Source organism: Onychomys torridus, chromosome X (assembly GCF_903995425.1).
Source record: "Onychomys torridus chromosome X, mOncTor1.1, whole genome shotgun sequence".
Taxonomy (NCBI): domain Eukaryota; kingdom Metazoa; phylum Chordata; class Mammalia; order Rodentia; family Cricetidae; genus Onychomys; species Onychomys torridus.
The window spans coordinates 112769893-112793870 of NC_050466.1; the positions used below are offsets into that span (position 1 = coordinate 112769893).

General features: G+C 35.7%; 1 protein-coding gene across 4 annotated transcripts in view; it reads left to right on the top strand.

Annotated features, from left to right (window-relative positions):
- Diaph2 (diaphanous related formin 2) overlaps nucleotides 1-23978 on the top strand; it is a 747093-nt gene that overhangs the window by 602851 nt on the left and 120264 nt on the right. For all 4 annotated transcript variants that reach the window (XM_036175402.1, XM_036175403.1, XM_036175404.1 and 1 more), the window contains one exon: nucleotides 287-382. In XM_036175402.1, coding sequence (XP_036031295.1) covers nucleotides 287-382 — 96 coding nt within the window. The remainder of the gene's footprint in view (nucleotides 1-286; nucleotides 383-23978) is intronic.

Consider the following 23978-nt stretch of genomic DNA (forward strand, 5'->3'; position numbering starts at 1 on the left):
GCTGATCAGCTACTGTTTATTTGCATACTGAGTGTGTCATCAATAATACAAAAGACAAGGTCTTTAAGTTGAAAGAACAGTGGGATTGGCATGAATTTTGCTTAATGGTGCGTAATAAGCAAAGTAGTCTATGATGCCAGAAACTGACAGGACCCATTATGTTAAAACAGATATATGTCTTTAATTTAAGGGTATTATGTAAATCTGACAGGAATTTTTCCCCTTATTTTCCTGTAGTTTAACTTTAATTGCCATAAGATTAATTCTGATTTCTCTCATCCTCCAGAGGGTGATGAGACTGGAGTGATGGATAATCTTCTGGAAGCCCTACAGTCAGGTGCAGCATTCAGAGACCGCAGAAAGCGAATTCCAAGGAATCCAGGTAAGACACACTTTAGATGCCATAGTTTGGTAAATGTGAATGTTCGACGCCACGTTGCTCTTCCAAAAATCGAAGAGTAAACTTTCTCAGGAAGATGTTTTTCAGCTGATCTCAGTTGGTATGTGGAATCTGGGTAAGCCCCTAGTGTAATAAGTTTATAAGTTTTAACCCTATAAATGTATGTTAAAATAACCATGTGCTTTAAAAAACTCAGAAATAAGGACTCCCACTGTGTTTAATATTAAATATTTTAATTGTTGTTTTATGAGCATTAGACTTGCGTAGAAGGTGATTAAAAACCATAAATGTAATTAGCTTGTTTCTATAGTTCATTTTTAGTTTTCACTATAGTGTATTGCCCATTATTATTGTTAATAATGGGGGAAATTACCATGATCCTCAAAAATCAGAAAATAATGGAATAATTGTTTTTTGGTGGTGCTTATTTGGATAATGGTTAATATTCCATGTTTGCCCTTCATGGAAAGCTAATAGAGATTAGCTTAAAGTCAAGGTTTGATTGAGAGGAAAAAGGTGTTTTGATTGGAAGGAGAGACTGCTTTATGTATATAAAGTCACTAAAAATACCCTCTAATGGTTATGTGAAACTTGAGAATTTTTTAAATATAAAAATTTTTAAGTAATATTTTATGGCAGAAGGCTAAGAGAAATGTCCACAGACACATAGGAGGTAGTCATTCCTTCATCTTTCATCTTTGTATAAACCAGCAGGTGTCTACATGCCATCAGAGGTTTCTTCTATCCATTAACAGTAACACTAACAATAGTAGTTGTGGAAAGGCAAACTGAAATATGTTTTTTAATCAGAATATTTCTCTTCTAAGAAATTTAATAAAGTTCCTAAATTAAAACATGTTATTCTGGACCATTCAAAAAGAAGATGTCATTATCTTCTAGTCTGTATATTCTGAACATACTCATTTGTTAAAGCCCCTGTTTGATAAATCTTATATCTCATACTGACTCCATGGAGCCTATATGAGACAAAGTGGTCATTTATTCAATGGGTTTTCTGTACATTTGATACGCGAGGTAATATAGTGTTGTCAACTGTAAAACACCAGGAGTATCCTCATAAACACTGTAATTAGATTAATTCTAAGTATTATAAATTGTGATGCCTTTTGGTTTAGAGCTAGATTTCCCCTATAAGCAAATGAAGTTTTTGTTTGTTTGTTTGTTTGTTTGTTTGTTTAAAAAAAAAAAAAGTCCATCTAGCTCTCTGGTAGTCTTTCCCAGAGGCAGCAGCCATAGCAGACATCCTGCATCCTGACTTAAAAAGAAACTGGGGAGGAGAGAAGGTGAGAGAGAAAATGAGTCATAAGCCAACAACAAAAAGGAAGAAGAAACTTCCTGTGTGTTTGCCTCTTTATGGAAGCAGAGCTAGAGACTTCTGCAGGTTTCTACCTGTCTTTCCTTTCTGAGCTAGATCACCTTTGCCTGCCAATTCTGTAGTTTCTTAGTTGCATGGTTTAGTTCCATTCCAGTATCATTTTGATTTGGTATTCTCAAAATTTCCCCCACTCTACACTAATTCTTAGCAATTTAGCAAAACTGCCATATCAATACGATAAGATAAAAGCAGAAAATCAAAATTATGAAGAATACTAATTGCCCAAGAAAAGAAAAGTTTGAAAAGACAGCCCAGCCCCCAAAATAACCACCTAAAACTACAGCCAACTGACTAGAAACAGTGAAAATGTACCATTCTGTCCTTCTGCTTCTTATCTCCACTATCACCACTTACAGATGGAATTGCTGTATACAAATCCAGAGCTCTACCATTGATGTTTTCAATGCAAAATTGTGTTCAGTCCCAAGTTTAAACAAGTGAGGTACTAGAAAATCAAAGTGTTAATAAACTATATTAGTTGCCTAAATTACCAGTCTTCCCATGGAACCTCTTATCAGCCATACAAGCAAGACACACAAAGAGCATCATAGGCAAATAAGAAGGCATTCCCAGCCTTTCATTGAGTCAACAAAGTGTACCTGAGTATGCCATTTTTTGTGTGGAACACTGTTCTAGTTTGCTTTCTGTTGCTATGATAAAACACCATGATTGCCAGGTGGCACACACCTTTAATCCCAGCACTTGGGAGGCAGAACCAGGCAGATCTCTGTGAGTTCAATGCCAACCTGGTCTACAGAGCAAGATCCAGGACAGGAACCAAAACTACACAGAGAAAGTCTCGAAAAACCAAAAAAAAAAAAAAAGCAACCCAAAACAAGGGAAACCAAAACAGGAACTCATGGCAGGAACCAGGAGCCTGACCAGGGGTGGCACCTCCCACAGAAGCCTGAAAACTCATATCAATTAGAAATCAAGGAAATGTCCCACAAACATGACCACAGGCCAATTTGACTGTGTGGCAATCTCCCAATTGTGACACTATCAAATAATATTGGCCTATGTCAAGTTGACAGCTGAATCAGGGTAGATTCTCATATCACAAATGTTACTAAAAGATATCAATAAATAGTGTGATGTAAGCTCCAACAAGTCAGAATGCACAAAAGCAACAGATAACTACATGGGTTGTACTGATACCCATTGACTGAATAGTAACCCATATCACAGGGTTTGCTGATATCAAGCTCAGGTTGGGAAATGAGCCCTAAATAAATATTCATTAATTTGTTGTACATCTATTCCATGAAAAGTACTGTGCCAGATATGATAGAAGATACATAAATAATTAAGATAAGATTCCCTTAATTATAAAACCCTTGTATCTTCTATGAAAGATAAACAGCACAGAAAGATTACAGAATACTGCAAAACATATTAGGTATTAAACAAGAAGTGTTAATAACATACTATCTGGGGGTTGAAGAGATGGCTCAGTGGTTAAGAGCACTGGCTGCTCTTCCAGAGGTCCTGAGTTCAGTTCCCAGCAACCTCGTGGTGGCTCACAACCATCTATAATGGGATCTGATACCTTCTTCTGGCCTAAAGTTGTACATGCAGATAGAGCACTCATATTCATAGAATAAATAAATGAATCTTTGAAAAAAAACAATATACTATGTGAATTCAGAGGAAGATGATAGCATGACTTATTGGATATATCAGGAAAATAACCATGGAAAAAATATTGAAGAATGAGTAGGGGTTTTAGCAGTGGGAGTTGGAGGTGATGGTCATGGAGTTTAGAGTAAAATGAAATGTCATAAAGAAAAACATGGAAATAAACAGGAAAGCCTTTTTCACAATAGTAAACAGTATAGTATTGAAACCAGATAGGATATAAAAAGCATAAAATTAGGGAGAAACTCTAAAAAAAATAAGTTCGTGACACATTATGAAGTGCTAGAGTTAGAGACTAATGTAGTAACCTGAAATTCTTTAGACAGTGGAATTCTAAGGTTTTTAAGCAATAGGAACATGATCAGTGGGATGCATCAGGACATGTCAACTACAGCAAGGGATACATGAGACAACCACACACATACAAAGAGAGACTTGCCTTTAAGAGCTTTGCCTTGCCTTCGTAAAGAATATTCTCCCTCGGGTCCTGAGGAGAGGCTCAGTAAAGTACTTATTTATTGTGCAAGCATGAGAACCTGACTTTGGATTCCCAACACCCATGTAAAAATGGGGTGCAGTGGTTTGTGCTTATAAATGTAAAGCAGGAGAGCTGGAGACAGGAGGATCTCTGAGACTTGCTGGGCAGCCAGTGTAGCTGAACTGGATCAGTGAACTCTAGGTTCAGTGAGAAACCTTATCAGGGACAGGCGAGTGGACTCATCAGGTGAGGGCACTTGCAGTCACGCCTGATAAATGGAGTTCAGTCCTTAGTACTTGCAAGAAGGAAGAAAACAACTGACACCTGCAAGTTGTCCTTTGACCTCTACACTTGTGCCGTAGCTTTCATGCAAACCTCCCCCACAGGCAAACACACAAAATAAATAAGTAAAATATTGAAGAATTTTTTTAAATAGCAAGGAAAAAAAAAGAGACAGGAGAGAAAGAGAGAGGGGGGGAAGGAGGGAGGGAGGGAGTGAGAGAGAGAGAGAGAGAGAGAGAGAGAGAGAGAGAGAGAGAGAGAGAGAGAGATTGAGGAAGACACCCAGTATTGACCTCTGGCCTACATACATACACATCCAAACAAATAAAATACATACTTAGTAGAGTATTTTTCAGTATTGTAACAGAATTGAGAGGAAACATTGAAGGTATAGGAAAAGATAGTATGACTTCAATTGTAGAATTTTTTAAATGCCTCTTTAGTTCCATATACAGGTTTAGGTACTGTACCAGTGAAGCCAAGCCAGACACTTGCCTTGAGTAGCGCACATACCTTTTAGGAAAACAAGAATGTAGTCTTTATAATGGACATAGGCATAGTGTATCTGTGTGGCATAGGAGTTAAAGAATTTCCTTCAACCTCTGTCATTTCTCCTTTGTGTCCCTAGAATATGATATTTTTTTCTTCAAAGTTAGTACATAAAAGAATCATCTCGTTTTCCCTTAACAATTAAGTATAGACTTATCAATTATAATTTTCCTTAATCTGATCTTGACTCTCTTTGTTATATCCTTTAATATAATATGACACTTAATTTCAGTGTGTTACAATTCACTTTGGAGATAAGTACTCATCAGTTTTCCTGATGTTGCCCTAATAAGGTCAAGCATAAGCTTTTGGGGAAAAAGAAGGAGATAGAGCAAGACCTCACAAAAATGAAAGTCATACTTAAAATACAAATATACAACTACACATTGGTTTTTACTATTAAATAGCAATAGAAAGCTAGAGCTGGCTTCTCTGCTCCAGCCAAACTAACAGCTTCTTTCCTTGTCCATTGTTATTAAACATAAGTGGGTATCTCTGCAACAGGTAGATATCTAATATAGCTACTTTTGTTAAGACTAGATTTTAATATATAGTTTTGATATTACTGATACTCATACAAGAAACAGTGTGAAAAGATGAAACCAAAGAACAAAGTAAATGTATTTTGGCTTCAGAACAACACTGAGCAACCAAGAAAACTGCATTTGAAAATGTAAGAAACTATATCAGTAAGATAACAGTATAAATGAGAAGCTATAATTTTACTATTTGATAATAGATAGGGGGACAAGTGACAATGTTATATACAGCAGAGGAAGGAACCAACACTGTCGAGAAAAATTACTTCGAAATAAAGCTCTGATTCCCCCACTCCTTTCTGCTTCACGTACATACAAAATGTTTTGCCGCTTCTGTCAGCCTCCTTCTACACACTCAGCACTTCAGCTATGGAAAGGGGTCTCAGAAGCATTTCTTGAAGTTCTCAGGAGCTACTTCATAACCAAAAAGATGTATGCAGTACTCTTTCCCTTGTACCACACATCCCCATGCCTGCTGCTTGCTATAGCAGCTGGGATACTCATGACCCTCATGGTAGCAGAACTTCATTGTCATCATGGATGAAGTGAGGGCAGGATGCCTCTATCTTCTGTAATTGTACTTTGCTGTTGTGCCCCAGTAGCACTGCCTATGCCTCAGAGTCATACAGAATTTTTCATTCACAGCCCTTCTCATCAGATGTAGCCCCATTAAGCAAGTTCCAAAGATAAGCCTGTGAAAGATACCATGTTGCACTTGGTAGCGTGTTTATTCCTTGATAACTAAACTCTTGGGAATTTTATATTTCTTGCTTTAGTATTGATAGGTCAACATTGCTATTCATTCTGAGCTCTTTCTCATTCAAGATGACCTCTCCCATGAAGTTCATTGGTCTCTATTTTGTACATAGTAGAATATACATTAGCCTACAAAACCCTGTTTAGTGGGTAGCATACTCATTATCTTGTACTTTATACTGAAATTCTGATAAATAAAAGTAATACAACTGTACTAGCTGGTTTTGTGTCAACTTGACACAAGCTAGAGTCATCAGAGAGGAAGGAGCCTCAGTTGTGGAAATGCCTCCAGAAAATCCAGCTGTAAGGCATATTCTTAATTAGTGATTGATGGGGGAGGGTCCAGCCCATTGGGGGTGGTGCCATCCCTGGGCTGGTAATCCTGGGTTCTATAAGAAAGCAGGCAGAGCAAGCTATGTGAGCAAGCCAGGAAGTAGCACACACACACCCCATGGCCTCTGCATCAGCTCCTGCCTCCAAGTTCCTGTCCTGTTTGAGTTCCTGCCATGACTTCCTTCAGTGATGAACAGCAATGTGGAAGTATAAGCTGAATAGACCCTTTCCTCCCCAACTTGCTTTTTGGTCATGGTGTTTCGTTGCAGCAATCATTTTTTGCTTGTGTGTTCTAATGCAATACAATCATCTATGCTGCACATTTCTTCATTGTTGATCTCTGTAAGACAGTAGGACATAAGGTCAATGCAATATGGTTTTTATGAGAATATGAATATAGCAGGCATTCTTTAGATACTGAAGTATGGGAGAAATGAGGATAAGCATTATACAGCAATAACTTCTTGTTGGTAGTTTTACATCCATGTGAACAATTCACAGTCAGGCTAACAATGAGGAGCTAAACTCATAAGACCATCCATTTATTTACAAACCTTTCATTTGGGAATAAATAGTTGGACATATATGAAATCAGTCTAGTATAAGCAGTTGCAAATGCAACTACAAACAGTGGCAAAGTGTTCATCAGACTGAGCACCTAAAAATTATTCCAAAATCAGTGGCCCTGATTATGGGCTCCTCTATGTCTACTTTAGTTTGGCCTGTTCTGCTTTGTTCAGTTCTGTTTGTGTTTGTTTGGCACAGAGTCTCCCTGTGTAACAACACCTAGACTGTCTGCTTCAACTTATGTAAATCTATGAATACTGTCTTGTGTCTCCATGCACAGGTGAGGAAAGCTTTTAAGGTTATGGCCAGTGTCAAGTTTCTCTAAGATAGAAATGATGCTATGTGTTAAAAATTGCTACAAGGAGTATAGGCATATTTTACTTTAAAGGATGGAAATGTACTTTTAGCCTATAATGGCAAACTCATTGTGGTGTATGCTCTTGACAACTACTTGTAGAAACCTTCACAATAATAAAAATTTCTGAACGCACCAGAACATCTGTCTCTTCAAGATACCTAAAGCTGTTTCTGAAGTTTGAATTTTAGGCATGAAGGAAAAAGAAAGATGAATCTCCATCACTATGAATAAAATTCTATGAAATAAGAGTTTACTTTATGGCAGAACTTGAATGTCTCCTCTGTATTGTACCTTCATATGACCTTTCTATTCAGTAATTTTTAATCTTGACAAGTGAAGAAAAACAGTGATGTTCTAATTTTTTAAAGCTGAATCTAACTATATGCCATTACTCTTATATCCTTTGTACGTGAACTTGACTTCCACCTGTTTGTTATCCTCAAATCACAGTATGTTCCATAAAATCCCTAAATACCATCAGGAAAAAAAAATAAAAACTAGAATGACAGCTACAGCCTTTTGTTTTGTCTTTACCATCTTCTCATCAGATTTTGTCAATCTGCCCTCTTAGGACCAAGAAGTAAGCTCCAGAAGTAGTGAGCCTTTACAGATGACTTAAGTCAATGTTCTCACTAATTACTCAGGAGAACAGCCCTTTCTGAAGTTTCAGGGGTTTTAATCTGGTGTATAGGAGCATTCTAAGGATTTAAACTGTTTGTTTGAAGGCCTTATGGAATCTAAGATGGTATTTTCCCTTTCCACTTGGGAAGATTTTAACTTGAGATTTCAGATTTAGTGGCCTGTTCTGTGTTTGTCTAGCATAGATGTTGTACACTGTAGGTAAGCAATATAGTACTCTCTGGGCAGTGAACAAGGAAGTTTTTTCATACATTATTTACAACTCTGCAGTGCTTTCAGAGAGGCAAGGTACATTCTGGACACAAAGAAATGGAAAACAAAACAAAGAGGTTTTCACATAGTTGTTAGGAAAGTTAATACTACCATGCATAAATTTTTTCTGTATTAAAAAATTGCAATAAATTCTAGTTCTTTAGTAGACTTCATGACTGTTAATCAAAAAATACATGTTCACTTTGGTTCCTAATAAAGTGATTGATAGATTATGTTCAAATATGTGGAACTAGCCTATAGTTAAGCAGTATGATTCTATTTGGATAATTAGCAGTATTGATTTTACATTTGTTTGAGACATGTCAATTGTGTATATTAGTAATACCTTAAGTGATAAGGTAATGAAAATGGTGGTGCTTCATACATTAATATTTTTATATGTAACTTGGTCACCATATCAACAGATGGTTAGGATCAAACATAAGCATTATTGAACTTTTCTGAGAAGAAAAAAAAGACCAAAAAAAAACCCTCCTACTATATATGTGTAGATTCATATTTTTGTGTACAAATTTAAATTAACTTTTATTCTCATTTTATTTTTTTTGTGCATCAATGTTTTGCATATATGTGTGAGGGTGTAGGATCCATGGGAACTGGAGGTATAGACGGTTGTGAGCTGCCATGTGGGAGCTGGGAATTTAACCTGGGCCTTTGGAAGAGCAACCAGTGTTCTTAACTGCTGAGCCATCTCTCCAACCCCCTAAAGTGACTCTTATTCACCCATAGCAAACATTAAAAGCCTCAGTTAATGGTCCTAAGAACCCTAACATAGAAGACCTAAGAGATGCCCATACTTAGTGATAGGATATAAGAGATTAGTGAATAATGGGCCAAAACAGAAAATAAATTTAGAAATACAATTCCAACATAATGAGATTTTAGGAAACTATTAGAAATAATAAAAAGTTGAATTCAAATGGGATATGGTCCAAGAAGGACACATGAAAAGACTAATGTTCCCATCTGGCAATTTGAATATTTTTTCCAGTTGCCATAAATAGTATTGATCAATTTGCATATCTTATTTAGAATGGAAACTTCCTGGTAGAGAAAGATGCATGACACAGAGAAAGCGTTATGGTCAAGCTGAATGCCGTCTACACAGATCCATGTATTATGCATTATTCTTATGCTTCCATATTCTATTCTTTATGCTTCCTGTGATTTGCACTCATGGGGCCCTTGCACAACACTTACCCTCTTCTCAGAGGCTGCAGTCAAAAACTTCTGCTATTTTCATGCTCTCTCTTTCACAAAACCATTCCTTGTCTCCATTTTCTCCATCTTATATTCCACACAATGACCATGGGTTTAAAAAAAAAATAGAATAATCAGGGAAATGTAGTGATGTCAGCCTCATTTCCTGTTTAGAGCCGGTTTCATTTCTCAAGTTTGGCCATTCTGTCTTTTGAGGAGAGAAGGGAGAATAACAATAAATATTGTTTTCAATAAATCTCTCTTACTTCCTGCAAAATTATCCTGATTTGGGTGGCAGGAAGGAGGCAATGATGTTTGAAAGGAATAGAGAAAAACTCCTGGACAGAATTCTTGGCTCATGGCCATTTTCAAATTTTGACCTTCTTAGCACTGGAAATGCTCAGGGAAGTAAGATACCTTGTAAATAATCAGACTTTTGTACTATTATGTCCGTGATTAATATAGACAATTATAGAATGGCTGCATATATTATTTTCTAAAAAATTCACACACACACACACACAAACACACACACACACACACACACACACACATATACACATATACACACACACACCACCATCAAAAGGGAAACTGTCTGTTCAGAGTGCATTTTCATTTATAGGTTGGCAGATAGTCACATATCCAGTGAAAAGGAAGCAGTTCTAAATTTCAAGGAGCAAGTCGGTAAATTTATTGTTTTACTTTTGTATCTCACAAGTCATCCAAATAAAATAGTAATTCCTACTGGGACAGGTCATAATTAAGTTCTATTCTAAGGAGAAGTCTTTATTACTAATTATATAAAACAAAATTTATAAAAATTATGCCACTTATAAGATAATTAATATGTTCAGATTTTCTGATATTTTTATTTCTTCTCTTCCCTTTTCTTACTGTAAAGGCTAATTTTAGTTATAGTAAGACTCTGCAGTATGTATTCTCTGTTTACCCAAGCCAGCATGGTGTTGGAAAAGTGCTGTCTTTGATTGTGATTATATTAAATGAAATTATGTAAGAAATATTTTCTAATGTATGATTTACTTTACTTCTTCACTTCTGTTCTCTACCACTGATAGCTTTTGTCCCCCTACTTGATCAGGTTATAAAAGTTAATTGTGACTTTAAAAAGTTTTTAAATGGAAAAGAAGTTCATTTTTGAAGTATGGTGTTTTCTGCCTTCTTTTCTGGGCCCTATAATTTGTGATGGTGATACATGTCCTGGCATAATTGCAGGTAAAGGGTAGTATTTTGGTGAAAGTCATCACTGGGTACCACTTCCTAAGTATCCAGAGCTGCTTTTGTACCAATTAGCTATGACCTTTTCTTCTAGCCTTAGGGTAGGAGATTATTAGAGGCAACCACTTCTGAATTATTTTCTTTCTAATATTAGTTTAAGCAAATTTCCTTGCAGAGCTCTTCTTTCAGACTGCTTTTTTTTCCCTTTAGCTGCATCTTTCCACTAAGCTGCTAAATCTTTCACAGAGGAATTAAGCATAATGTTCCTAGAAACATTAATAGCCTGTGCCCTTTTCTGAGTGTCCTACTTCAGAAATATTGCAGCTGCTGTAGTTTTACATGCTGTCATGCCTTCTTGTTTTTCTTGTCCTTGTAAGTTTGAGCTTTAAGGTAGATTCAAGTGCTTTTATCCCTGGGTTAGGTCTCTGAGATGTTGACTTTCTAAGTGATGGGAAAGCCACAGTGAGGTGTAGAAGGCCATACTGCTTCTTTGTTAGCTTAGTTCATCTTAGTAGCAGCTGATTGGAATAAGAGAGCCATGGTGAGAATGGATAAATAAATAATTGCAAATCAGTCTTTCATGTTAGAAAAACAACACAAATCAGGTGCTCTCTGAATACTGTCGTATTAGTGTCACCATTAGACATGAGGTGTACCATTAAACCTGAAAATTGGGAAGAGAAAGACCAAATACATGATTGTCCACTTAAAGCAAGCTTTACTTAATACTTGCCAAGAAAATGGACACTGGCCAGGTCCATATCTGAGATTCCCAGATGGTAGCGTTGGTACTCATAAAGGCAGGACCCACAGGCTATATATAGCACATCCTGCTTTTACCTAATTGGGGGCAAAGTATACATCCTGACATACTTCTTCCCTATGTACCTCCCACCTGCACGTGATCAAGAACATCCTATGCAGTTGGGCAACTAAACTTGTTTAAGGGAGTTAAAAACATATGAATTATTATCTTACATGAACAACCCCCATTCCAGTAAGTTATATGTCCTTGGACAAGTAGAGCTCACAGGTTTACTTTAGCTCTTACAGTGTTAATCCTGAGATTTGCAAGAGAAAAACCAGTTCCACAATTTTGGGCCAAATTTGAAGGAAGCTTTAGTTAAATACTGGCCAAGGTTACAGACTTTGGCCAGGTCTACTCCTGGGTTCTCAGGACATGGCCACAAGTCACTTATTGCAGGGGCTTAAAAAACAAAAGCATGGGGCCACTGTATTATCAGGTCCAGTCAGGGGCAAGCATACATTCTGATGTGATATGCTTCCTACCCACATACCTCTACTCACATATGATCAAGCTCATCTGGTGCAGATGGGTCAAACAAACCTAAGACAAACAGTAACTTATTCTTAACTGTCTTAACTGCAAACAGAGCCCTTAACCTTCAAGGTACATTCTTGTTCCTGCTTTGGTCTCACAACAATACATTCTTAGATGTCAGTGTGCTATAAAGAGAATCTGAATGAGCTGTGAACTATCAAAAATGGGTGCAAAGCAAATCATTGTCACTTGAAAAAAATGACATATTTTTAGTCAAAGAAGAATATGAGCAAATGAAAAATTGTTCTTATTAGACTTACATTTGGGACAGAGAATACTGAGGCAGTCCTGAGGCTTGTGTCTTCTCTTTCTTCTCCCACCATACCTGTCATTTTCTTTGTCTTAACTTGAATAACATGCAGTTTATGAAATGGCCACTGCTCTGAAGTTCACTTGAATGAGGTGTAAATCTCATTGAGAAGAAAGTAATTTTCAAAATAGTTAATATGAAAAATATGTACCATTTAAATAATGGAAGACAAACTTCACTAATTTAACTTGGACATCTAATTTTAAATCTTTTGTGAATTTTGTTCAGAAAACTACTGCCACTTGTTAAATTTGAATAAGAGAGAACAAAACGGACATAGTAGAATATTACTTCTTCTTCACTAGCTTTAAATTAATTTTAGATTACAGAGGACCACATCTTCATTATGAAAGTGAGGAATTCAATATGTACTCTAAAGTGTTCTATTCTAGTCCCTTTATAATGTCAAGACTGCCTGTGAATAAGAAAGGAAGTCATATTTTTATCATATAAATGTTACTTTTCTAAAGTAACATGAAGTTAACTAACCCCTCACCCCCCCATTTATGACTCTTTGCAAATTAAATACAATGTAATTCACAAATGTAACATATCACTTGATACCTGGCACATTAACATTTATTAAAAGAGAAATAGTACTTTAAAATTAAACATAACAAGCCTGCTTTGAAAGATTATATATCATGAACAGTTTTTGTAGTTTGCACTTTTGGAAATAAGCTTGTTTTGAAATTATGTAATTACATTAATTGGGATACAAATCTTCCATATACTAGCACTAGTTATAATTGACATTTAACACTGGTGCAAATTAATAGTTGGAACACCTCACAGATTTTTACTTGTATTTATACCCATCTGTGTCAGCTATCCAAGTGGTAAAATAATAATCAAAAGTCTGATGGCTTAATATAATACCTGTTGTGTTCGACACATCTTTTCTGCCTTGACATTAAATGTCTCTGCTACCTTCCTATCTACTTTCAAAGCTCTCTTACCTGTTCCTGATTCTGTTTACCTGTACTTATTATTAGCCCTTTGACAGTGCTGCCTACTATTGACGGTATCATTTAATTTGCTTAATTTCCTGACATTTGCTATGTTCATTTTTTACTTTGGGTTTTCTAATGCATGATTTGTGCTTAAAATAGAAAATCCCTCCACTAAGATTCAGTTATATCACCTAAGTACTACAGTTGTCCCAGATGTAATAGGAAGAGATAAAAAAGGGATCACAGATAATAAATTTTCCCTGCTTTCTCCACAAATTTATTACTGCAAGCTTTAAGTCTCAGCTTTTATTGATAAATATAAATACAAGTTATGTAAGGACAGTCTGTGCCTATTTATAAGAGCATTCAAATCTGATTTTAGTCATTGCTAAGGCCAAACCACACCATAAATAGTCCTGAGTCAATCTGAAAACAGGTATTTGTTGCATAATCTGTTTTTGTTGCATATGCAATCCGTCTTACGATTTTTGTAATTAAACTAATACAATTAAATAATATTTTCAGGTACCTATCAGTTATACATACACTTTCTTTTCTGAAGCAAGTGATGGTCATTCAAAACTAAGTATCTTGTGAAGCAAAGGAGGGGGGAAGGTGGTGTTTTCAATTGCTTACAAGGCTTTTAGCAAAACAATCCCTATTATAATCCTAGGTCTCACTAAATCCCCACTCAGAAGGCAAGCAACAGTGAGATCTGTTGCCAAAAGAACAAAGGGTTGAGGAGGAAGAAACAGTATCTGAATGTGTCTGCCCATAGTTGCCTTTCCAGGGTTCCCCTGTTCCATAGCTTGGCACCTGTCATCACTGCTCCTTAAAATACTCAGCACTGAAATGTTGTTGTATTTCTTACAGTCCATTTTGGAAGATTATTTCTTCAATTTCAATTGGATATGCTAACTGTCATGTGCTGTCCTCTGTATTTGTAGCATAGTTAATCCCGAGAAGCAGCTGCACTTGTCAAGAGCATCAAGTAATTACTATGTATTGTGTGAATATCAGTTTAAGTGCTGTGTTTTCTTGATGAAGGATAGTAACTAAACATTAGACTTTTAAAATTAAAAGAATTTTATGTTACTCTTCAAACTCTATGTCGGCTATAAATAGTGTCTATTGGATGCTCTTATTTCAATAAAACCTCGAAATACACACCCTTTCGTGAGAACATATAAATCTGTATGTTAGTGTTAATGGAAGTTACACATACATATTGAGGTTAAAAAAATCTAAAAAGGTACTATAAAATCATGTTAAAAAGATGAGTTTCTACAATGAGTCAAACCTAGGGGGTATTGTGTGCATGCCTTAAGATAGTGTATTGGCAATCTTTAACATACAATATGCTTGGAAAAACAGCTTTATGCTTTGTGAGTTTCTTTTATTAAAGTATATGGAGTGAGGATTTTTATTGTATAAGATTCTCTGAAAAGCAGACTTGATAAAAGCAATGTCTATATATGTAGCTCCGTTGGTCTCTGGCCAAAGTGCTAGGTGCCAATCTAGAATTTGTCTAATCCTACCCCTCTGCTCTTCTATGTTCAGAGACTTTGTAAGTTTGCAGACTCTCCCTTCCTGCAGTGTTGCCCCTGATCTCATCAACTTCACTGTCTCTTTTCTTTATCTTTCTACCTTCCAGGAAAGCCTGGGAGTTCCTATGTCCTACAATTTTTCTAATGGGCTATAATTATAGTCTGTATCTTTTATTAACATACTTACAGGGTGAGCTTTTTTGTGGTAGTACAGAACAATAATTTGAGTAGCATCTTTCATTCAGATGTACTGACCATTTTGATTAGCAGCTTTAAGTCTGAGAATAAGTATCCTACACCATGGTCTACATTCTTTAAAAGAAGAAAGAGAAGCTTGTAATCTTAAAAAGAAAAGCTAAAGTGAAAACCTCTAGAGATCTACCATTGTTTGTCCACATAACTACCTACCTACCTACCTACACACACACACACACACACACACACACACACACACACACACACACACAGAGAGAGAGAGAGAGAGAGAGAGACAGAGACACACAGAGACACACAGAGACACAGAGACAGACAGAGACAGAGACAGACAGAGACAGAGACAAAGGGAGAGGGTGAGAGAGAAAGAATTGACATTGAAACTTTTGTAAATCCTCATACTGCTAGGACATTTCCATGCTTTATCAAATGTATCCATATCACAAATAAAAATGCCATCTGGTTTGGTTTTTACTGATGTGATAAGCACAATGAATAAAACCAACTTGGGGGAGAATGGGCTTATTTGGCTTACAGGTTACAGTCTATTACTGAGGGAATTCACAGCAGGAGCTCAAGACAGGAACCTGGAGGCAGGAAATAAAGCAAAAACCATAGAGGAACACTGCCTACTGGCTTGCTCAACTACCTTTAATGTACTGCCCATGCCTCTCTACCTAGGGATGGTATGGTCTAGAGTTGGCTAGGCCCTCCTACATCTCTCAACAGTGAAGGAAATGCTCCACAGACATGCCTACAGGCCAATCCAATCTAGATAGTTCTTCAGTTGTGGTTATCTCTTCCTCCATGTCTCATGGTTGTATCAAATTGACAATAAAAACTAATCATTGCACCTTGCTCATGTCCCTACATGTTAAGATGTCACTTGTCTCATGTCAGTTCAAAGTTGTAAGGACATGGGACACTTGGCTACAAGACAGGTATTATATTATAAAAGAAAACAGTTTAGGAAGGAGGGGTGAAAAGTATAGAGATCATCCAGTGTTCAACATTGGGGTATGAGGTAAAATTCAACTAGCGTTTCTATGATGTGATGGTTCTAATGAAATTGGCCCCTATAGGCTTACATATATTTAAATACTTGGCCCCTAGTTGGTGGAACTGTGTGAGAAAGATTAAGACTTATGTCACTAGAGGTGGGTTTGAGGTTTCAAAGCCTCCTGAAAGTTCCAGATGTGGTTGGGGATCAAGATGTGAGCCCTCAGCTGTTCCATTGCTTTGTTATCATGGACTCTGGCCCTCTGAAACCATAAGCCAAATTAAACACTTTCTTTTAAATTGCCTTGGTCATGCTGTTTTATTACAGCAGTAGTTGAGATTCAATGACATATAACTTTTGTTATGATTGTTTTGAAGTTATTATGAATGTAGGTAAAATCCTGTTGACTTTATTTGTGTCTGTACTTGATTGAGATGATGACCATCCATAAAAGGTAAGCCAGAAGTACAGTATATTGAGATTCCAATTACATAGCCCCTTTCAATACAGAATAGGTTTGACATTTTCTATATAGAGCAAATCTTATTTTAAAAAAGCCTCTGCTTAAAGTCCAAGTTTTAAATAATTATAATGCAACCTAAAGTTTTTTTTTTTTTCTATTACAAGTAAGCAAACTTATAGAAACATTGCCTATACCTGGGCTTTATGTTCTACCATAATTTTTATGTGTATTACTGTTGCTAAAAGCAACAATGTTTTATTTGTCTGGATAAGCTATACTATTGCACTTAAACTTCTGCTAAAAAATTATTTTGATGAATTAATAATAAGTCAAGGAGATAGTTACTTTTTCTCTCATTATATCTCAATCTAGGGGGAAACTTTTAAATACAGCACCACAATTTTGGTTTGATAGATTGTAGCTTCATAAGTTTTTTCTAGAAGTGAACTGCAGAAGCAATCTTTCTTCAATGCAGAACTCGATATAATTGAGGATGCATCTAAGAAGCACAAGATATTCAACCTTTTAATAGTTTCTCCATAAATATGTTCATGTAGCTGTATTTTAAGTGTCCATCATTAGAGACAAATGCAATTTAAGCCTTGTGATTAAAGAGCTCATAGCCATCAAACTCTGTTGAGAGCAGAAACATAATATTAATATTTAAGCTTTCTATTTGCTTTCATGAAACATATGAACAGAAGCTACTAGGTATCTAGGGATTGTATTGAAATGGCCAATTCAGCATGAACCAAAAAAAAGCCTTGATATTTTTACTGAGGTTGTCCAGTGTTAGGCCATCCTGAAAAATGGCTCTGAATGGATTCTTATTCTTAAGTGCTAGAAGTTTGTGTTCTCTTTGTATTTGATTTGGATGGTGGCTAGTATTTCTGTGAAGAAGAATGATGCTACATGAACAAGGATATTTTAAAAATTATAATCTAGTCAGTGACCCATTTCAGAATAGTTGGATTAAAATGACTCAGTTTACTTCCATTTTGTAAGAATTAAAACAAAGCACAGAGAAAAATGGGCTTTGGAAGTTTTCTGAGTTACCCATATGAAAAATCATAGCTAAAAGTCCTTCCATACCTGTCACATATGTAACTTAAATGGACAGCTTAAGTGGATGACTGCATTTTCTAAGTAAATATACACTTCATTTTACTAATTACATGATCTTCTTGCCTTCCCTCTTTCTTAAATAACTGGAAGCATTTTACTAATGTAGTGTTCTATTCTAAAATAGCTTGCATTATAAAAATGATGCATTCTCTTTATAGAAAATTTAGAAAGACATGAAATATACAAAGACAAATGTCCCTATTCTCAATATTCAAAAGGAACTACCATTAACATTTTGGTTTATTTTTGTCTCCCATATATTGCTCTGCATATTTTATACTTTTCAGACTATACTGAAAACATGATTATGTAACCTACTTTTCACTTTACTTTGTAAACATTTTCACACATTAGTGGATCTCATTTTATGTCTTTTTAATAGTTGAATATTGTAATAATGGATAAATAAATGTATGATAATTCACACCTTCTGCCCCTTAAATTTGACATGGAATATTTTTCCAGTTTTTCGTACTATAAATAATGCTGTCACAAACATTGTTCTATGTATAATGCATATACTTATAAATTAGGACAACTCCGTCTTCAAATGATTTCTGAAAAGTAAATGAATTGAATTAAGAATTACATACTGTTTTCCAGGTACAAAGCACAATCTGCCTGAGCTATCATAGAGCATAAAGTCTGTAATTACTGATTTTATTTATATATGTATATATACACATATATACATATATGTGTGTGTGTGTGTGTGATGTGTGTGTGTATCCAAGATTGACCTTGCCACAAAGAAATATGGGGTTTGATTATAAACAAAGAACAATAATAAATTACCTGTTAGGCTGATTAATATAAAATTATAGATTTTTTACCTAAAAACCTATTTCCTAAGATTTTACATAGCATAATACAGTGGGTGTTAATATTCTGTGTTGATAGACATATGTATTAGAAATGTATATGTCAGGTAAGACACATACATCAGATTTACAGTATATTTTAACATAATATCACTTAAGTAGTTTGAAATCTCCCTATTCCAGCAACTATACATATATAGAAATTCTGTCTATCTTGTCAAAATTCAACCATGTGTCTCAAAGTAAGAAAAATAAAAATATTTCATAGGAAGTAAATTAAAAGTGATGAAATCTCTAACAATGGGTGGAATTTCATTGGGAGAGAGCCTTGTGCCTATCTCCAATTCTCTATTTTTGTGTTACACACAGCTCTATAAAAAGAAAAAAAATGTCATCTTGGAAATAGGAAGAACTATTTCCATACTAACATTGGGAGGTAGAAGGAGATTTTTCATATCTATTGACAGAAATAAGAAGCATTAGCTGATATTGTTATGACTAGAGTGGACAACATGAATTAATTATCAAAACATATAACAAAGGGAAGGTGAGGCAAGAGGATAATGGCTTTCAGGCCAGCTTAGGGCTACATAGTGAGTTAATGGAACCTAAGCTACATAACAACACCCTATCTTTAAAAGAAAAAAGGACTATGAGAGTCAGCATGGAGGTTTCTCAAAAGCCTAGAACTACATATCCTGCCACACAAACATTTGCATATTCAAGTTCACTGCCACTTTACACACATCCTTAAACTGATGAAGGAGTAATGAAAATATGGTATATATAGAAAATGGAATTTTATTCAGCCATCACAAAATGAAATTATGAACTTTTCAGGAAAATGGATGGGACTAGAAAATACTGTACTAAATGAGGTAACCTCTTTCGTAAGTAGTTTCTAGCTTCTGATTTTTAACATATGTGTATTTGTGTAGGAACATGAGTAGAGGATAGGAAATGAGAAAAAGGCCCATGAGAAGTGGGGGAAGGAGAGTAGGAAGGATAATAGTGTAATATAAAAGTGAAGGATGAATACTGGGTGTGAAAAATTGTAGATGGAGGGAGCTAGGGAAAAGAGGAGATGGGGGAAAGGGATCAACAGGATTTAAGTGTGTATGAAAATACCATAGGGAAACCTGTTCATTTGTTTTCTAATTTAAAAAATAAATCAAAATAAAAACAAGGGCTGAAGATGTATCTCAGTAGTAAAATCTTACCAAGCATGCTCAACTACCTAAATTTAAGAACTGCCAAAAACTGTTTATAATTCGTCTCCACTGTCTGAAAGGCATACACAGCATGGACCCACAGCAGTGGAGCACCTGACCATAGACTAGAAGAAACCATTCTTCCATTCAGATTGTTTCTCTGAAGCATTTTGTAACAGTGATGAAAAAAATCTAACATGGCATTCATTAATAGCCATGGGATTGTAGGTAATATTTACCTCCTTCAAACATTTTCTAATGTTCTTCAGTAACCATGTTCTGATCATGTTAGTATAAAAAAAGTTAACATAAAAATTAAAACTTTTTTTTAAATGAAGAAAACTTTAAGTATAGAGCAGATTATCCTCAGTCTCCTCCATGGATCATGAACTGAGAGTTTTTATATGATATCCACAATGATTACATGACTCAGCAAAAGTATATTTTTGAAAGTGTACAGTAGATTCTCTTTATTGAAGCCTACAAAGTATGGAATAAAACTTTGAATAATAACTTTATAAAATGTCTAAGAAAAAAGTCTTCCTATTTGAAATGGGTAAGCCCAGAGTTATGCAGATAAACTCGTTACCTATGGTTTCTGGGTAGCAATGATCTTATTTTAGAATTTTCTATTTTAAAATGAAATTATCCTCTAGCTATTTGTCCTATTAAATTATGAAATGATATTATATCTAAATTTCCTTTCCTAAATGTCCATAGTTATTTGCCAAGGCATTATTCTCTCATACAACCCCTTCTCCCCAGCTTTATTCTTTGGTGGTCACAGAAGCAAATATTCAACTGTTTATTGTTACCCTTTTGTAAATAGCCCAGGTATCTGATGACTGAAATGTATTCTTTTTCTCTCTCAAATGTATGGTTTTAACTTTTTGATGTTGGCTTAATTTGTTGGTTCTTACTTTTCTCAGATTTTCACACGGTAAGAGAAGTATTTATCTGTTAAGAAATTATTGCAAAGTACTAAAGAGTGAACAATAAATTATTCAAGGCATTTAGCGTATTTCATGAGAAAAAAATATATCAAGAATATAGTATTGATAGTTATATCTCATCATTAGTAATATTGCAGAGAAGGCACAGTTGCTATTCATTCCTCTTCTCTTAAACAAAACAATAATCACAAAAATCAAAGAAATAGGAAAAATTAATCAGCTTTGGGAAAAATTTTCAAATATTAGCTTTATTTTCTAATACTTGTCTATGGCATTAGTTGTATCTTAATCATTGATTGGCCTTCTCATTGCTTATTCACTTAATCACATGCCTAGGTAGTTTTTTTAAGATTTCCTAGTTGAGCTTAGTGGCTCATGCCTTTAATCCCAGTAATTAGGAGATAGAGACATGCAGATCTCTGTGAGTTCAAGGCCAGCCTGGTCTACATAGTGAGTTCCAGGACAGCCAGAGCTACATATTGAAAACAGCAAAAAACAAACAAACAAAATATATTTCCTTTACTCTCTTCAGTGGAAATCTCAGTAATGACTAGCTCATTCATCTTTCCTCACTTTCCTCAGTGTCTCCTCCTGAAACAAACTTTGCCTTCCAAACCTCATTTCTCCTACCTCCTTCAGAATCATATTAATTTTTCCTTTACCCTTTCATTTTAAATTTGATTATTGTTCTTGGTCAAACATTAATAAAAGGAAGTAAAAAATATAAGAAAAATATCTTCAAGCTATATGTTGCTGAGGCAAAAAGACATAGATAGACCAAGTGAGTAAAAAATAGCTTTGCGTTTATTTTAAAGGATCAAGTACACATTGCATGAGTTTGCATGTGCTAGCTCTCAATTATGAAGCTCACATGACTATTAACTGTGCTGTTCTTAACTGGGTGACTTGGTTAAAATTGTTTCATCTAAACTGGGTGGTGGTGGCACACGCCTTTAATCCCAGCCCTTGGGAGGCAGAGCAAGGCAGATCTCTGTGAGTTCAAGGCCAGCCTGGTCTACAGAGCAAGTTCCAGGACAGGCACCAAAACTACATAGAGAAACTCTGTCTCAAAAATACCAAAAAAATAAACAATAAGAAAATAAAAATTGCTTCATCTAATGAGAGGTTCCAATAAATGACCAGTCTGTGCCTTTTTTCTCTCCTTTGCTCTGTTTTGAAATTTTTTGGTATATACAAGGTAGAATAATATGAAGAACGCTTATGAACTAAGCACCCAGCTTTGACTAATGACCAATTTCTGGCCAATCTATATGCTTAACCTTGAATATTTTGAAGGAAATATCTTACATTACAGGTTTTCTTTGTAAATGTTTCTTTAGGTGTACACAATAGATAAGAATTTCAAACATAACCAAACTCTGTTAATCTTCTATTTTACTCCAAAATGTTAGTTAATAAAATAAAATAGTAATAAATAATAAAATAAAATAATAATAATAAAATCTAGTAAGTGTTCACATTGGTCTGATTGTGTACTGCTTTTTAAATTTCAGTTTGGATTGATAACTAAAAAAAATTAGTTATTATTATTCTGGTTTTTTTAATTATGTGTGTCACTCTATTAGCTGCTTTGACAATAAGCAAATAGCTGACAGAAACAAATTTAGGGAAGATTTATTTTAGCTTATGGTTTTGGAGGCATCAATCCAGCATGGGAGAGCAGAGAAGTTTAGTTCATGGCAGACAGGAAGCATAGACAGATAGTGTGGTAGTGTGAATGTAGCTGTCCCCCATAAGCTCATAGGGAGTGTCACTGTTAGGTGGTATGGCTTTGTTGGAGTATATGTGGCCATGTTTGAGGAAGTGTGTCACTGTGGGGGTGGGCTTTGAGGTCTCCTTTGATCAAGCTACTCTCAGTGTGGTATACAGTTAACTTCTTGTCTGTGGATCAAAATATAGAACTCTGAGTATTGAGAGCTGCTGGTAGCAAAAGACCATGGGAGTATACAGCAGGTGACAAAAAGAAGCTCTATAGATAGATTTGAATTAGAAGAATAAAGTGAATGGACTAAAAGAACTTGATAAATTTAGATTCATTTAATATCCCTCAGATTAGAATCCTTGCTGCTTGTAGCTTCTATTCTGGACCTTGGTAGAAATCTCCTCATGGCAGGCACCTATAGAGAATCCATTATCTCAGCTCCTTTTCCAGCACCATATCTGCCTACAAGCTACCATGTTATCCATTATCTCGGCTCCTTTTCCAGCATCATATCTGCCTGCAAGCTATCATGGTGCCTGCAGCACCATGATAATAATGGATTAACAGTCAGATACTGTAAGCCACCGCAACTAAATGTTTTTGCTTTATAAGAGTTGCTGTGGTCATGGTGCCTCTCCACAGCAATAGAAACTCTAACTAAGACAGATAGGGAGCAACCTAACATAAAATACTGCCTCTCATATGATCAAAATCACTGAAGACAGCTTATGGTGGAGAAGATGGGCAGCAAGGGGAACACTCCTCCACTGTTGGTGGGAATGTAAACTTCTACAGCCACTTTGGAAATCAGTATGGCGGTTTCTCAGAAAATCTACCTCAAGACTCAGCTATACCACTCTTGGGAATATACCCAAGGAATGCGCAATCATATAATTCTGTTCATATCAGCATTATTCATTATAGCCAGAACCTGGAAACAACCTAAATGCCCTTCAACCAAAGAATGGATAAAGAAAATGTGGCACATATACACAATGGAGTACTACTCAGCAGAGAAAAATAATTATATCATGAAATTTGCAGGCAAATGGATGGAACTAGAAAATATCATCCTGAGTGAGATTACCCAGACTCAGAAGGACAAACATGGTGTATACTCACTCATAAGTGGATACTAGATATAAAGCAAAGGATAACCAGACTACAACCCACAGCTCCAGAGAAGCTAGCTAACAAGGAGGACCCTAAGAAGGACACATAGATAACCCAGCAAAGGAGAAATATATGAGATCTACATGAGCAAACTAGGGGTGGGGGTGGCAATGGAGGGCAAGAAATGGGGGATGAGAACATAAGGAGATGGGAGGTTTGAGCTGGAATAGGAACAGAGTGGGAGAGCAAGGGAAGATATACCATAATAAATGAAGATATTGGAATTGGGAGAAACAAGGTGCTAGGGAAGTTCCCTGTAGTTGGAGTTTTTCCAGTCCCACTCAACCCACAGCCACTCAGACCCAAATAAACACAGACACTTCTATTATTTAAACTTTTTGGCCTAATGGCTCAGGCTTCTTGCTATCTAGTTCTTATATCTTAAATTAACCCATTTCTATTAATCTAGAATTTTCTATGTGGCTTATGGCTTGCTGGTACCTCACATCTTGCTTCTCATGGCAGCAGCTGACAGCATCTCCTGACTTAGCCTTCCA